The following is a 15,937-nucleotide window of genomic DNA, read 5'->3' as shown; positions in this document are numbered from 1 at the left end:
GTATCAAGTTTAGCGTCCCTTCTCCCACGGATTTTGTGATCGGGTTTAAAAAGCTGGCTGCAATGAATAACAAGATGAGAGGCTGCACTGACTGTAAATAAGGTGTCTGGAAGGTGTGTGGTAGGTATAAGCTTCCATCGACGGTTTATTTTACTATAGTCGTAACATATTCTTGTAAACTAACATAGACAAGCCGTCACTGATAAACTGGGAGGAGGGTACATATAGACAAACCTTGGTTTGATCAAAGGCGATTTCGCGAAATTATGCCAATACACGTATTCAGAATGCCTAATATGTTGAAAGCTCCGCGTTTCGACCTAATTACCGGTTTCTTTTCGTATGCGGGGAGGGGGGGGGGTAGTATTAGGGGAGAAATATGGGCATAATGCGGGTACGCTGAGGTTCTGGTTAGGGGATAGACCCCTATAGCCCACTCGCAGAAAGAAATGCATGAGTCATGCTCAACGCAATCACTGTATGCGATATGTGCGTAAGCAGGCGACAATAACATCATTATTTTCTCTTAAATATTTAGTACCCAGAGGAGCACTTCAGGTGTCTTTGATTTAACGAACCAGTTTTCAAGTTACATCGCATTCCTTAAATGAAATATTAACTGTATATGGGCTCGTCTCTAAATATGGGAATAACTTAAAAGACCTCACGGGATCCAAGTTAACCCCATGCTACTATTTAATCCTTTTGAACACCGTGCTACTTCCCACTTTGAGGCATCGTTACTTTTGTTGAGGACAACTCTAGTTGCACTTGAAGTCCAGTCTCATGGGGAAGAATTGCCAAAGTTTTCGATTCGTAAGAACTGTTTGTCATTGGCCAGCCGCCTCGGATGATGTCATTTTCGTTATTGCGAGTGGCAGGCGTCAACTCTGGCGCGCCAATCAAGCTTACTAGCCTCTTTGTGAGAGCAAGCCGGGTGCCTTCAGGAGGCCAGACACAGCGAGAAGCCGCTCATTGCCACTCGTCCGCGGCTGCGCACACGATGCTCGGAATGATGATGCAGAATCAATGGCGAGGTGCAATTGCGTTGATCGAAGAGAGTCGTCTTTGACGTGCTCGGTCAGCGGTATATGTACACGGCACAGCAGGAGCGATGGTATAGTAACAGCAGTGGCAGGGCAGCCGAGCGTTACACCGTGGTAGAACCGCAGGCATTGATTCGCATCGTTCGGCGGCTGCTGGCATCGATTCTCGATTAAGACGACACGCCCCGTAATACAACCGTGTTACCTTCGTGGCACTGACGCCCCGTCACGTGGCTTCGTTGCCGCGTCGGGTTCAGCTGAAACCGGCCTGGCACCGCAACCAGTCGTGCCCTTCCCGTCGACTCTGACCCCAAGGGGTCATTCATTCTTCAGGACTCTCGACCCTTTCTTTTTTTTGGTATTGTTACTTTTCGTGATATTTCGTGCTCCAACTTCTGCCTAGGACTCGGTTGTTGTGCTGGAGGGCTGCGGCCAAGTTAAAGGGTGCGTTATTTTTATCTCAGTTCGAAACACTTGAGTAAGGAACGTTTAGCGATCTGTCACAATGAAACGTATATTGGCAGCTGTAGTAATAAAAATAACTTCAAATGCGTGTCGCGCAACAATAGTGTATTACAAGCAAATTTGCCAGTTATCCTTTTTAACGAACACGTACAACTTTTTTTTTAGCTAGGTTTGTTGGGGGGGCAAAATGATTAATATATTGCTGTGCGCAGAATCACGCTAAGTTTCTGATCTTAGTAGGCTGTCAGATTGAAACCTATTTCGAAAAAGATCCCGTTTGGTGACATATCATTCGAAATTAAAATGCCACAATTCATTCGAATGAATGGGAAAGCTTCAGCTACAGTGTTACGATGGTTCCAATAAGGTGGGAAGACCAATGATTATTTTATGTTTTACTTTAGTGGTGTATTGGCGCCGAGTATGCATGCCAGATTACGAAGTAAGCAGTGCTTCCAAAGGAGCGTGTGTGGAATATGGCCAGAACGACCTACATGAAAAAATATGGGCAAGTATGCATCGAACAAGTTTATATTTCCGAAATCCTTGTTCGTTTAAAAGCAGCTCCCTTTCGCAATATTTGTTCATTTATTGTTTTGTTTTCTGCGCGCAATAGGAATCTTCGAAGCTTCTATAATGCGAGTAATTCATACCATTTGCGGTAATCGCTCAACTTCTGCGTCCATCCAGGACCTTAGGATGCGACCACGCGAATGATAGTCATCCTGGCTTGGGCAATCGGGCTCTCGGGCCATTATTGGCTGCTGTTCCAACGCTAAATCTATTAGAGCTCTTCAAGTTATGCACATTAGTCATTTACCTTTAGCTTCGGAAGCTGTAGGCGCATTTACTAAGATTACGGAACAGACCTGCGTGCTTTGGTACACGCTGCCTTCTCGAAACATGGCCAAGCTCGACGATCACGGGCACATCAAAGATAGACGAAAATCACCTGCGCTTCAAGAGAATTCGGTGTGCGCGCTCTCTATCCAGACTCCCAATTAAGAATAGACGCCGCGAGGAAAGTTCATTGTGATCGCAGTTCGCGTGCCGTTTGCTCTTTATTCTCCGCAACGCAGCAGCAAGATGTGCCGAATCACGCTTTCTGGGCGATTTCACGGAACGACTTTGCTCCATAACACCGTCGGCCTCGCGACGGTTCCTCCCCACTTCTTACGCGTACGTTTTCATGCCGCCGTAACCGGTCGTCCCACCGCGCGAGACGACCGATTCCGCGCCGTTAAACCAAGTGGGCCGGAAGTTTCTGCCCAGCGTGTGCAGTCATGTACTCGAGCCGAAATGTTTCCGGCGTAAAGTTCGTCTTCTCCTTCGAAGGATACGCTCGCGGGTGATGCCTGTTTTGCTTAGCAGCCACTCTGCGGGAGCCGCGGTAGTCGAAAGTAGATGGGGCAGTGTGCACTGGGCGAGGGAGAGCAGTAATGGCGGAGATTCGTAGGACCCTAATGGCCAAAGACCACTGCCGCGAGCGTTCGAGCAGGCACCCCGCCGAAGTGCGTACGCCTTAACGTCCAAACGCGCGTACGCACGCGTGCGCCCGGGCGCTGCCTCTTCCAAGCTCGCTCACAGTTGCGCGTGGGTGTGATTCCTGAAGTAGAAGGGCAAAGGAAAAGTAACACAAACAAAACATAAGGGAAGGAAAAGTATCAGGCCGCGAATAAAAATCGACCAGAAGAGGGAAGCGAATGAACCGCGGTCCTGACGGGTGGTTGGCGGGTGAGGGCAGCCGTAGTATTGCTGCTGCGTGGCCCACGCTGGAGTGGAGAGAAATAATGGGAGGAGAGAGAGAGCGAGAGAGAGGGACGCCCAAGAAGAAGAAGAAGCAGACATGGCAGTTTCGCTCTATCCACGGCAGCTGCGGCTATCCAGAGCACGCGTGGGTAATGGCCGAAACGATTTCCCTTGCTGATCACGGTGCATTCCTGGCGCAAGACGGCCCGCCGGCCAGCCAGACCGCGGCAGAAGAGCGGCCCACAAAGAAGCATTAAGGCTCGAAGCTGTGCGAGCGCGCGCGCCGTCGGCACACGCAGCGGTTTGCCAACGCGTACGGCGGCGGCATCAGCGGAAACGGCGGCGGTGGCGGCGGCGGCGGCGGCTTCGAAGCCGACCGCTGCTCTCCGCCGCCACCCCTCCGTTTGAGAAAGCGGCGGCGGATACGCGCGTCTGTTTCTTGTTATCTTTATGGCCGGTTAGGAGAGCTCCGGGAGACGTCTCCAATGGTCCATTAATGGCTTCTAACGACTTCTGACCGGTGCTTTCTTCTTTCCCAATGCGCCCTCGCGCGTGCGCGACTCGGCAGCGATGGATATAGGAAAAGAGAGAAAAGGAACGACGGAGACACGAGCACGGCTGTGTGTCGTTGGGAGAGCGATTTTCCGCGGCGGGGCTGGTGCGCTAGTGGAGCGTGCTACGCCGTCAAGGACCGAGAGCGCTTCCCTATACGCGCCGTTTGGCTTCGGTCATTCCGAGTCGCTCTTACTTCTCTGATCTCCCAGTTACTTCCACGCTGAGCTTTCTGCCTTCGCTCAGAAAAAGCGTTCGCACTTTCTCGTTCCTTAACATTGTGCTGCGTCAGATTAGCGTATCTGGTGGCCTGTATTCTTCAAACTTGTAAGAAAACTTCGGCTTGGGCTAGTTCGACCTCAAACATCTCCGTATGCGAGAGAATGTGCATAAGTTTTCAACAGTACGTACAACCAAGAGAGACTGCATTTGGTTGGTGTTGATAACATATCCATGACTAAGCTTTCTCATGTTCTCAAAGGGTTGATCTTTTTGATCTTGAGTAGCTCATAAAATTAGAATCAAAGGACGAAAGTAGGCAGGGATTGGAAGTGGGTAAGCGAGAGCGGCACAGGCCCTCTGGCAATTCAGTTCTATGCGAAAGCCTAATATGAAGTAACAGTCAACCTTGGATTCAAAGAACGTGTTTTCACCGTAGGGCTTTATGACGCGCAAGATCCGTCAGTGTTGTTAATGTTATGAATCCACTTAACAACTATAAAGCGTTGTGTCCAGAGTGTGATTACTTCTTAAGGGAGCGCCTCTTAGCCTGGATTACTCAAACTTACAATAAAGATTCAACTTGAGCTAGTTGATTCTTACTTTTATGTATACAAAAGTGCCTGTGTGAGTTTCTAACTACTTCCGCGCGTGGCCTTAGTAGTGTTCTCAGAAGAGCCCGGGATAACAAGGAAAGGTGTTCTGTATGCGCCTGTTGATCGCTTTCCTCCGAGTCACCGAGCTGATTAACGCTTGGGAAAACGCCTCAGGTGATGGCATAAAACATGCTCGGATTTAGAAATTGCTGGCCAAGCAAGTCAGGCTAAACTCACCACTGCAACACCACCACCACCACCATGACCACAATTTGCTTCTGTCTACATGCTCTTGCGCAGCAAGTTTCATAAGCTCTTGAATGTGCTCTTGCGCAATTTTGAGCGCACCGGTGTGAGTAACGACATAATAGGCACATGGCCATGACTAAACAATACAATTTTCCTATTGTTTTCTGCCTTTCTTTGTTTGGACAGAGAGATGCGCACGCCATCTCGTTCCCGTGAAAATGTCCTCGATATATATTGTTCCGTTTCACAACTCAACTCTCCTTTTTCTTTTATTTTAGTTATCTCAAGACAGTCGGCACTTGGGATGGCTCTGTCTTTGTGCTCCGACACAATTAAGATTGCCTCGTTCATACGGCATCTCTCGGAAGCCATTAACGCCCGCCAAATGCCTTCGCAGCGGTGGAACAAGGCGTGCGAGTGGGACCAAGACGAGGTGGAAGAATGTGGGAGCGCCCACACTAATGCCCGTAAGGAAAGCGGTAAATACACAAACTCGTGGCGGAGTGCGGAAGCCAATTTCGGTTGCCCGTTTAAATACCGCGCAGAGCTCGCGGGGCTGCTCGCGGGGCAGCTCTGCGGAGGCATTCGGAGGCGCTCGCGTCTCGGCGACTCGCGGCGCGCGGAGGCACCGGACTAATGACGAACGCAGCACGGCCCGAGCTAGAGGAGACGCCCGGGGTCTAAACGGCATCACGCACCGAGACACTGGCGAAACTCAATCCCGCGGCCCAGTGACTCGAACGGACGCGCGCGACGACCTTAGCCACGGTCCTAACCAACCCTCCACTCCCACCTCCGTCTCGGGCGCCTCGTTCTCTCCCTCCCCCCCCCCCCCCCGTATCTTCCCCGCACTCCGACTCGTGCTGCACGGGGTAACCCTTGACAGCGCCGGCGCGCCGTCTTTCCGACTGCTGGAAGAAGCCATTGGCGACGCCGTATACTCAGGGAGGGTCGACTCTCCGAGTCGGTCGGCAGTGTCGGTGCGGTCCCGCTTACGAGTTAATTCGCGGGGCCTATCCCTGGCCGGGCCTCCGTGACCGAAGAGATAACGCGCGCGCTCACGCGCGCTCGCGGGCGATTTCTTTCTCCCTCTCTCTGCCGCTTTCCCCCAGCACTTTGTGCACTAAGATGGCGGTAGAGAAGGGGAGCTTCTGGAGGCTGTGGAAGAAAGGCACCGGTGGCCCCGCGACCATCATAGCCCATTTAACGCGAGCTAACGGGTCCCATCCAGATCGCTATCCCCCAGACCCGACTGTATCATTGTGTATACGAACGGCCGGTCGTGACCGACTCCACGAACGGGTTGTGCAGTTCGATCCGTACGCGTATTATAGTGAGCGGTGCGCCGGTGGTAAAGGGGGTCGATTGCCCGTGGAATCCATTGTACCGTCAGTGGCTGCTGCCTAGCGCTCTATTGGCCTCTCAATTTCCCGGTGTGCCCTTTCTGCGTATATGTGTGGTCGTTCGGGGCGCCGTCGTACGCTCGGTGGAGATAATGCGAGCTGGATGGGGAGAATGGCGAGAACGCACTGATGTCTCGTGGGTGTTCGGTATGCGTTCCTTATCAATTGCCCACTGAGAAATCTTTGGATCGTAGCACTTTGCCGTCCGGCGATTGTTCGACATCCCAGGATCTTACATAACATTCCTGCCGTCGTGACGTCATTGCGTGGCAGTGCTTCGGCTTCTACTGACAATAAAACCGCGCAACTAATATGTATTTGGCATATGCGCTACTCAGGCTCAAATTGACGCCGACTTAGACAACTACGCAGCTTTTTTTTTAACAATGAAAGTCTGTTTTTATAAAGTTCTTTCTTTAGTGCACGAAGGCGTAGATGGGACAACGTATATACATATGGAGGACTACACAAAGTGTTTTTTATAGGCATGGCGAAGGAAGAAGATGCTGGCACTGAAATATTTCCGGCTACTGCTTGTCATTTGAAGAAAGTAACATATCGAAATTCACATACCAACATAAAGGCAAGAAAATAAAACATGAGCAAACGTTATAAACACGACAAATACTAAAAGAGGGAAATATTACTTATAAGAAAAAAAAGGAAGCCCAGATATTTCATATCGACTACACAATTACCGTTTTATTCGTCATGCGGGGCTGCAATCTATAAATTTCAGCACTTGTTTTGGAAGTACGTACTGTAGCGCGGCATTGAATCCTGACTGCGGTATTTCGAACAGTGATGTGCTATTCGTTTGCTCATAAGTCACGTCGGAATTGGGCCGCTAACGATTTGACATATATATGTATGCTTCTCTTTTCTTTTTTCTTCTGCCATCTGAGCTCGATAGCTATAGGCATCTGTGTGAATTATGAGTATACGTTCCAGTTCGACTTTTTTATGCACATATTCATTGCTCGGCTATATTGACTTTTCGATACCCACTGCTACAGGCGTGATACTTCTGTCCTTGCTTGAGAAAATAACTTACTATGGCACGTTGTTAATAGAAACATATCTTCAGAAGAATTTCAGTTTGGCCTAGTTGGCGTTTACTGCATATCATACTGACCGCAAATAAAGACGGGGACAGCGGTTCTCTTCCGCTGTCCCCGTCTTTATTTTCGGTCAATAATATATGCAGAAACATATCTGTTCCAGTAGCTGGTGTTGTGAAACTTACATACACGAATAGAAATAGAAACTTAGTATACATTTTCAGCGGTTCTTTGTATCTTCTTGCCTTTTGTGTACCAGTCAACGCATTGTTCTTTCTTTCTGGAACAAGCCATATACCAGCTAGCCCACGTGAACAGAATCCTAAACTCATGTCCAGAAGCATTGTATCTGCAAGCTCTATGTGACATGCAAATGCATACGCCTGCTGCTCTGTACAATGTGCACAATCGAACTGAGTGAGATTTGTATGCCATACACATCTGAATATTTTTTACTTTTTTATTTATTACTATCCGTACAAATATGCGGAGTACAATCAACCTCTCTATATTGGTTTAATAGATCACGAAAAGGCACATGATTATGTAGAGGTACCAGCAGTCATGTAGGCATTGCGTATTCAAGGAGTACAGTAGGAATACGTCAATATCTTGGAAAATATCTAAAATGATTTAACAGCTACCTTGGTTCTCCACAAGTAGAAAATTACCTATCAAGAAAGGGGTCAGGCAAGGAGACACAGTCTCTGCAATGCTACTCACTGCATGAGAAATGTTCAACCTATCAGACTGTGAAGGATAAGGAGTGAGGATCAATGACGAATATCTCATCAACCTTCGGTTTGCAGATAGCATTGTCCTGTTCAGCAACACTGAATTGTAACAATCGATTGAGACTGAGGCCCTTAACGCAGAAAGTATAAGAGCAGGGTTGAAGATTAATACGCAGAAGACAAAGGTGATGTTCAATTGCCTGACAAGGCTACAAGAATTCGGGATCGCCAGTCAGCCTCTTGAGTGTGTACATGAGTAGGTCAATTACTCACAGGGGACCCTCATCATGAAAAGAAAAATTACAGACGAATAAAAAGTGTGTTAGAGTGCATACGGCAAACATTATCAAATCCTCATTGGGAGCTCACCATTATCGTTGAAACCGAAAGTGTGCAATCATTGCATTCTACTGGTGCCAACATATGGGGCAGAAACTTGGAGGAGAACAAGTTAAGGAACATGCAAAGAGCGATGGAACGAAAAATGTTTGGCGTAACATTAAGATACAGGAAGAGAGCGGTGTGAATCAGAGAGCAAACGGGGATGGCCGGTACTCTAGTTGACATCAAGACAAAGAAATGGAGCTGGGCAAGTCATGTAACTAATGCGTACGGCAGATAACAAGTGGACCATTACAGTTACAGAATGAGTGCCAAGGAAAGCGAAGCACAGTCAGTCAAGGATGGCGGAAAATTATCTAGCGTGATGAAATTAAAATTTGCAGGCGAAAGTTCGCATCAGCTAGCGCTGGACAGGGGTAACTGAAGATCGCTAAGAGAGGCTTCGTCCTGCAGTGGACATAAAAATAAGCTGATGGCGATGATGATGGTGATGATACCTTTAAGTCTACCTGTCGTCACTGTGCGTATAATTTTATCTCAGATCGCCACAGCAATGTCTCAGGATCGCATGATAGAGCTTATGTGGCATTTCCAGCTTTAAAAAGCTCTATTTAATTTCTGTGTCTTCGTTCAATGCCACTTGCACTTTTACTCGCATGCGCTGTGAATACTGAAATCAGCGATATAATTTTCTTTTCCCCGAGAGAGAAGCAAGTGCAGGAGTGGGAAGGCGCCTGGAGGCTGAGGCAGAATCGCGCGCCGGGGCACCAGGCGTCATACCATCGACATCAATCCAGCATCCGCGACCGCGTTCGCGCCCTTTCCGTTCGTGCTTAGACGCCGCGATGCTCACTGTGCATGTTCGCGGCGCCTCTTCTTTGCACGTGCAGCAACATGGAAGAAGGAAAAGAGATAGGAGAGAGCATTGCGTCACGCAGCCGGCCTTGGCAAGCAAACGCTTTGTGATGCCAGTCCCTTTGTTCAGTACATTGCTCAGTGTGGGCCCAACACGTGACCTTTTGCGTCGATATCACGGAGAAAGAATCGAGATTTGTCGAGACGTTTGGTGCCCGGTAGGTGGTTCTTTATTTTATGGGTATTTTTTGCTCGATGTGTGCTCGGCCGGCACCTGCTCAGCTACTCTGTCTATCTCTGGTCACAATGCGCCTGTATCTCTGGTCCCATTTTGTGAAGACACCCTTGGCTTCAATCGCGTTGCGCTGTGCTCCCTTCTATCTTTCTTCCTTTCTCCTTGTGTATCAACATACGTTCGGAAAAGCAACGCTACCTAGAGGAAAGTCGAGGTGGCGTTGAGCGAACCGCGGAAAGAGAAAGGAGGCGAAGCGTCGCGGAGGACGAGGGTAGGCGAGGGGCGCTGGGTTGACCTCATCTGGCAGTTGCTACGGGTTGTGCGTATGCTATGGACGTACTAGGTTCGTCTCGTGATCGACAGGCCGAGCGCCGAGAGAGAAGCATGGAGCAGCGACGCAATCAGCGGAGGCCGAGCGCGAGTCGACGGACCCGAAGTCTCCCCCAAGCGCCGGGCACGAGCTCAACAAGTCAGGCAAAAGGAACGGGCTTGACCAAAGCCACCTAGAAAAAATATATCTAGGTGGCTTTGGCTTGGCGTGCCCAGGAGACTCCCGAAGAATGTGCTAGGCAGCCTGCCACAATGCAAACAGTCTACGCGCAATGCAGAAAAATATGATCGACCCCTCTTTCATCGGAATCGGTCGAACACAAAAGGTGAAACGTGTCTTCACAGAAGATGTTGCATATTTATTGTACGTAAAGAATTAAATTGCAAGTAGCCATCAGCGGCATCCTACCGCTGTACAGAGATCCTCGAGAATTGTCACACAAGCAAAAGTTGTCGAACGACTCGCGACCGGGAAACATCCCCCGGAGACACTGCACTGCACGTGCCGGAGCACTGCGCAAATCCCCCATAAAGCATAGGCGCTCGCTAATAGTACAAGCTAAACCGAAGGAGTGCTTCGTAAATCACCTCTTGAACTCACGGTCCACTGCAGCGAAAGCCGCACAATTTGCGAGACGGCGACCATATTGCAAGTTTGCTTGGCACACGGCGTCGTGCTACCGAGTCGCTTCGGCGAAGGTACGAGCATTTTGGTCCGGTTCCGTAGTGTCTTCGGCAGCCAGTTTAGTTGCCACGCGCTCAGCTTTAGGGATACGAATATAGCAGAGTTCTCAGCGTGTGCTACGAACGCGCGCGAGAGAGAAGGAACTTTAATGAAAAGGATGGCTCAGTGGCCTCTGCATCGATGCCGACCAATGGTATGGATCATAAAGCAAACAAAGAAATACAAAAAGCAAAAGAAAAACAAGATAAAAGACGACAACAAACAAACAAAACACTTCACGTTCAAAACCCGCTCGCCAAGCTGGCCTCGTGCGAAGGCACTGTGCTTCACGCTGGCATGTCTCTCGCCGAGATTTGACCGCCGACGTCGTTGCCTTTCTGCGCTACTTAGCGCAGCGGTTCTTAGTTGTTGCCATCGCAAGCGAAGCAGTAGGCGGCGTGTAAGCACTGCTGAGGCATGTGGAAGCTGCCCTTCGTAGGCGACGAAGAGTCACTAGCCAACCGGACGCGAAAGACAAACCGTGTGCGGAAACTGCGTCGTCTAATCAGCAGAAGCCCTACACCGCCTACACCAGGCTACACCGCGTTAGAGCCTCCGCTGCGCTGAGGGTATACCGAAGCGCTAACTGTCGGCGCTTGTTAGTGTCATGCTGCAATACTTCGCTTCACCATTCCTGGATGGCGGCGCCATCTCTGCTAAGAGAGCATATTTTGCGCGCTGACGCCAACGTCACATCCGTTACAGGAAGTTACAAGAACATTTTCGCGTAAAAAGGGGAATAGCACCCATACGCTTGCGTGCAGCCCGCGTTCACGAAGTGAAACATCACTGCAATTTTTTTCTTAACCTTTCAGTGGAATGAAAACAAATGTTCGCCTAAATCTCTCTGCATTTGGAGCGACGGAAAGGGCGCAGGTGCTCTTGAACCCGTCCCGATGACACTGCGGCTGTGGTGACGAGCGAAGAAGTATGCAGTTTCAGCACAGCACTTTGATCAATGATCCTTCCTATAGATAGTTTTCATTAAAGTCACCGTGGCCGCCATCTTGGCGTACTAGCAGGTCGAGAAGCCGCGTAAACGAGAAAAGTAGCAATAGGACAACACAACAGGTGCATTTTACTTCGAGTTACACGTTTGATAACAGTGGTAATCTAGTGAGAAGCAGACACCGTCCAAAAGCAAAGCAATGCAAAGAGAGTTGATATGCTGCAATGACGTCATCATGGCCGACATGTTTGAGTACTAACGCGGTGAAAAGGCTTCATCCATGACGTAATCTGATAGCTATCGATGTAACTTTCCAATATTTATACAGCGTGTGAAACATTAGCGAACGGAGCTCACCTGAGGTAGTCCCTCTTGCAGAGTATGAGGTTGGCTTTAGTGAAGAGGGTGGAGCCGACTTCTCCGAGGCGGCAGTCGCAGCACGCGCACTTGAGGCAGTCCTCGTGCCACAGCTGGTCAAGCGCCTTGAGCAGGAACCGCTCGCGGATGGGCTTTTGGCAGCCCGCGCACTCGGGGCCCGGCATCGAGCCTGACATGGCTGGGTGGGGCCCCACGCCGGGGCCTGCGCCCTGGACCAGGTGGTTGGCGGCGCCGCCGTTGCCACCCGCTCCTCCCCCTCCCCCACCTCCAGCACCGGTGGCACCCCGTCGTGACGAACCAGTAGTCTTCATCTTCTTGGGTCCTGCAAACATACAAACACGGGCGACCACGTCATCACACTTCAGCTTTGACTCTTAACGCTCAGTGAATTCTTTCTAAGGAAGAACCTTTGACGACGGGCGTCTGCGTTTCATTTTTTTAATGTTTTGTTTAAAATAGATCTGGCTACATGCTGACTATCCAGTTCTACACACACTGCACAGAACAGAACGGCATTTCATCCTGATATACCATTATTCTTGATGTGAAATTTTCATGCTTACGAACGAATGTAATGCTTGACCAGCCACGCGAGTGCGGAGCCGTGACACTAATGTTAATGCACTTGAGAACAAACCGAATAATATGCATTCTTCACCACGTTTTATCTTGTCATGCCAGAGGTAGAAATAGATGGATGTGAAACAACGCAAAGCTTTCGCTTCATTCTTGCAACCTGTAGAGACATTAGAGCTTATCGTATATACCTTGAAATATCTGAAACTCAGTGTATCATTCAACTCTTGAATGGTGGCGTCTTGATGAGAACTGCCACGGTGACGGAATTGAAACAAGACACAAGTTCAAAGAAAGATGGCGGTTTGAAATGATTATAAGTGGTGGAACAAGAAATGTCGATAAAGCCAACGTTTTGCCAAGTCCCCTTGCGGAAAAGTTGGCTTCAGCAACTTTCCTTGTACGGCAACCGTTAACGATCGTGAGTGAAAGCACGAACCATAATGAGCAACTCGCCAAGATACCTGAAGGCTCATTACTTGATATCAGACCCCGCGTGCAGTGTCAAGCTGAGTGTCAAGGTGTGTGAGACTATTCACTACGAGCTCTTATTCGCTGCTCTCATACTAATCTAGCTCATCGATACTCTGGTCATTGAGGGTGCTTTATGGACATTACTTGGTACTGCGTCACGCCCTTTTTTGACACTCAAGACTGTATGTCGTAAATCACGTCTTGCCTCCTCTCTTCCGAGCTAACTGTTCAAAAGGTCAGAGCAGTATGCTGACTTTAACTGCATAGGCACAACTTTCGTGCTGTTTTATTTCGGAATAATTCTAGCATTCGTATATGGAGCAGGGCAGCCTCTCGGCATTTCTAGTACTCGATGACATTCAGTGGCTTTTTTAGATGATCTTAGTGACGTGTGTCCTGTCTGCTTTTGTACCTCCAATGCTGGAGCACACAAGCCGAAAACTTTGAAGATCAAGCGAGCAACGCAAAACGTTGCAAATTGCTACGGCATAGTCATAGTAACCACTTATTTCTAGTTTGTTTGGTGGTCAATTTGTGTTCCTGACCGAATCCTTCTTGTCGATTATTGAAGTTCCGCACTTAGGCGACTCTCCGTCGTTATTTAGAACCTTGTCTTGTTCATCAGGCTTGCCAGTGGACTTGTTTTACAAACCCCCTCTTCAGGTCCGTAAAAGGAGTCATTCAGTCAATCAGGTTCAGATCTGGACGACGTCGTCAGCCCTTGTTTCGTGTGTTGGTAACACTAGCCAGTGCTTCAAGCTTCTTCTTCGGCATCTCACTCTGTTCGTTTGCTACACCTTGTAATTTAGTTTAGTACAATGCTGCAGCTGACGAATGAGTGACTCGACATAATAGTGCGCGTATGTTAGTAAATTGCAGAAGTTCCCGCGCTGATTACCGCACGACTAAAGAGACCACACTGTTGGTATGCTTCTTTCCCGAGATAGTAATCTATAATACTATATACCATATTTACATACGAATAAATAAAATAAGAATCGGATCATAAACAATGCATAATCGTTGCTCTACTTGCCATACTAAACGACATCTTCGCGTAGCATACACTTTCACTGTAGCTTAGTCACACTAGATTAATCATCCGATAAGGAACGCTTATCGTCTTTGAAGTTTCACGCAAGCGGTAACAGAGCGTGTTCTCAATCGAGTGACAACACATTTGTCTGAGAAACTCCGAGATATGCTTTATCTTCAGTAGGCGACGGGGGGTGGCGATTTCAGAGCTTTTGCTTTCGGACTCAAATCTAGATATTTAGTGCGGATTTTTAGGGCTAATTGTAACATTACCGTACTCCCCACGGGCATACTTCAGCGGAGAAATGACGAGAATTTGCGGAAAGTGGGCGTGTGCACTGCAGGGAATGCAAGCAGGGTAATCAGGGCGGCGACGAGAAGACCGCGAAAGTAAGGTGGGCGGGCGCGGTGGCAACGTAGCGGAAAGAACGAACGGGAGGAGAAGGAGAAAAGTGCGATGTTATATAGGCGTGCAAAGCTGGCGCGAAGGACGGCAGGGCGCTAAACATTTTCGTCGCGCTCAGTGCACTTTTTTGGGGCTCTTCTTTCAGGAGGCACCAATCTATCACTCGTCCAAGTGTGAACAGCGCTGGGGACGAGATAGCGGAGACTACCACCGCCACCGCCAGGCGGCGTCGTCCACAAAGGCTGCGAGACTCGCGTCTCTATCTTCTTTTTATGCTGCTAGGAGGTTATGATGAAGTGAGCGGCTCATCTGACCGTGCATGCCCTGTACTACTAAGGGCAGCTACGTCGCTACCGCTTGACGACACTTTTGCGCTCGCGAGTATGTGAAATATTTTGAAAGAAGATAAATAGAGCATTACGTGAAAGACACGAAAGGGAAGATGAGGCGGACGAGGTTCATAGCGGCTTAAAAGCATCCGTTGCGCTTTCGCTTGCCATTCGCCGCTTAGGCGCGCCGGATAGGGTGATACAGCAAGGAGCTGGCGAACTGCGCTCCCTGCGTGTATCGGTTGCGCCGTTAGACTTCTTCCCTTATCGCGGTTACAGCGACACGCTGGGGGAAAGAGGAGAGGTTGTTGAAGAGGGCGACGCTCGGTAGGTTCATTAAATTTCAACGAGGGGACGAAGCCACGCTGCGGTGAGGGAGAGCGAGGGGCGGTGGCTATGACCGCTGCGTTCCAGCTTGAGAAAGGGAAGAAAAAAAAGGAAAGGAGGACGGGGACACCGAAGCCGAGCGGCGATTCTCCGGAAATGAAGACCAAGAGCGGAGCTCGCCGGCACGATAAGACAGCCGCCGCGGCCGGACCAAGAGCAATCATGAATAAACCGCAGATAGCGTGTGCGCGGGTAGCACCATTATGGTGGCGCGCGAGCGGCAAGAAGGTTTTCGGCCTTGTAAAGACCCGGGTTGGGGGACCACACCGAGCCGCGCGACAGGGGGGGAAGGGCTCGTAATGATGCTGCCGAGACTCAATAGTCGGGTGCCGCGCGGGAAGAGCGACGCAGGGTTCCGTCTCTACTTTTCTGTCTCTTGACGTTTTTTGGTGCATTTCGATGCTTCTGTATCATCACTCTGTTGGAGCCGGAAGAGAGTGACCGACGGGCGGTTTCCGTGCGTCGCACGCTATCGTTCTGATAAGGACTGGTGGTCAGTGCCGCGCGTCGTCACCTGTCTTCGCTGTGGCATGCCGGACGAAAGTCCAGATACACGCCGGACAGTTCCCTTTATGTTCCCACTGATTATGGGTCCTTGTACCCATCTATATATATATATATATATATATATATATATATATATATATATATATCGAGAGAGAGAGAGAGAGAGAGAGAGAACGAAGAAAGTGTGCCTGTCCACGATAACTGTATCGCCACCAGGGGCTTCTGGCCTCCGCCAGGCGCACAGCGAGAACCAAGCTGCTTCAGTTAAACTCATGAATTCAGGAGTGCCGCCTCTTGATTCGCCGAGTGGACGGAAGAAGAATAAGAAAAACGACG

General features: G+C 49.4%; 1 protein-coding gene across 2 annotated transcripts in view; it reads right to left on the bottom strand.

Annotated features, from left to right (window-relative positions):
• The window catches only part of LOC142579335 (uncharacterized), a 163,931-nt gene that overhangs the window by 42,110 nt on the left and 105,884 nt on the right, over positions 1–15,937 (bottom strand). For both annotated transcript variants that reach the window (XM_075689410.1, XM_075689412.1), the window contains exon 2: positions 11,867–12,209. In XM_075689410.1, coding sequence (XP_075545525.1) covers positions 11,867–12,209 — 343 coding nt within the window. The remainder of the gene's footprint in view (positions 1–11,866; positions 12,210–15,937) is intronic.

Source organism: Dermacentor variabilis, chromosome 4 (assembly GCF_050947875.1).
Source record: "Dermacentor variabilis isolate Ectoservices chromosome 4, ASM5094787v1, whole genome shotgun sequence".
In the NCBI taxonomy this organism is placed as follows: domain Eukaryota; kingdom Metazoa; phylum Arthropoda; class Arachnida; order Ixodida; family Ixodidae; genus Dermacentor; species Dermacentor variabilis.
The sequence above is the reverse complement of the archived record's forward strand: the minus strand, read 5'-3'. Positions and strand labels throughout refer to the sequence as shown.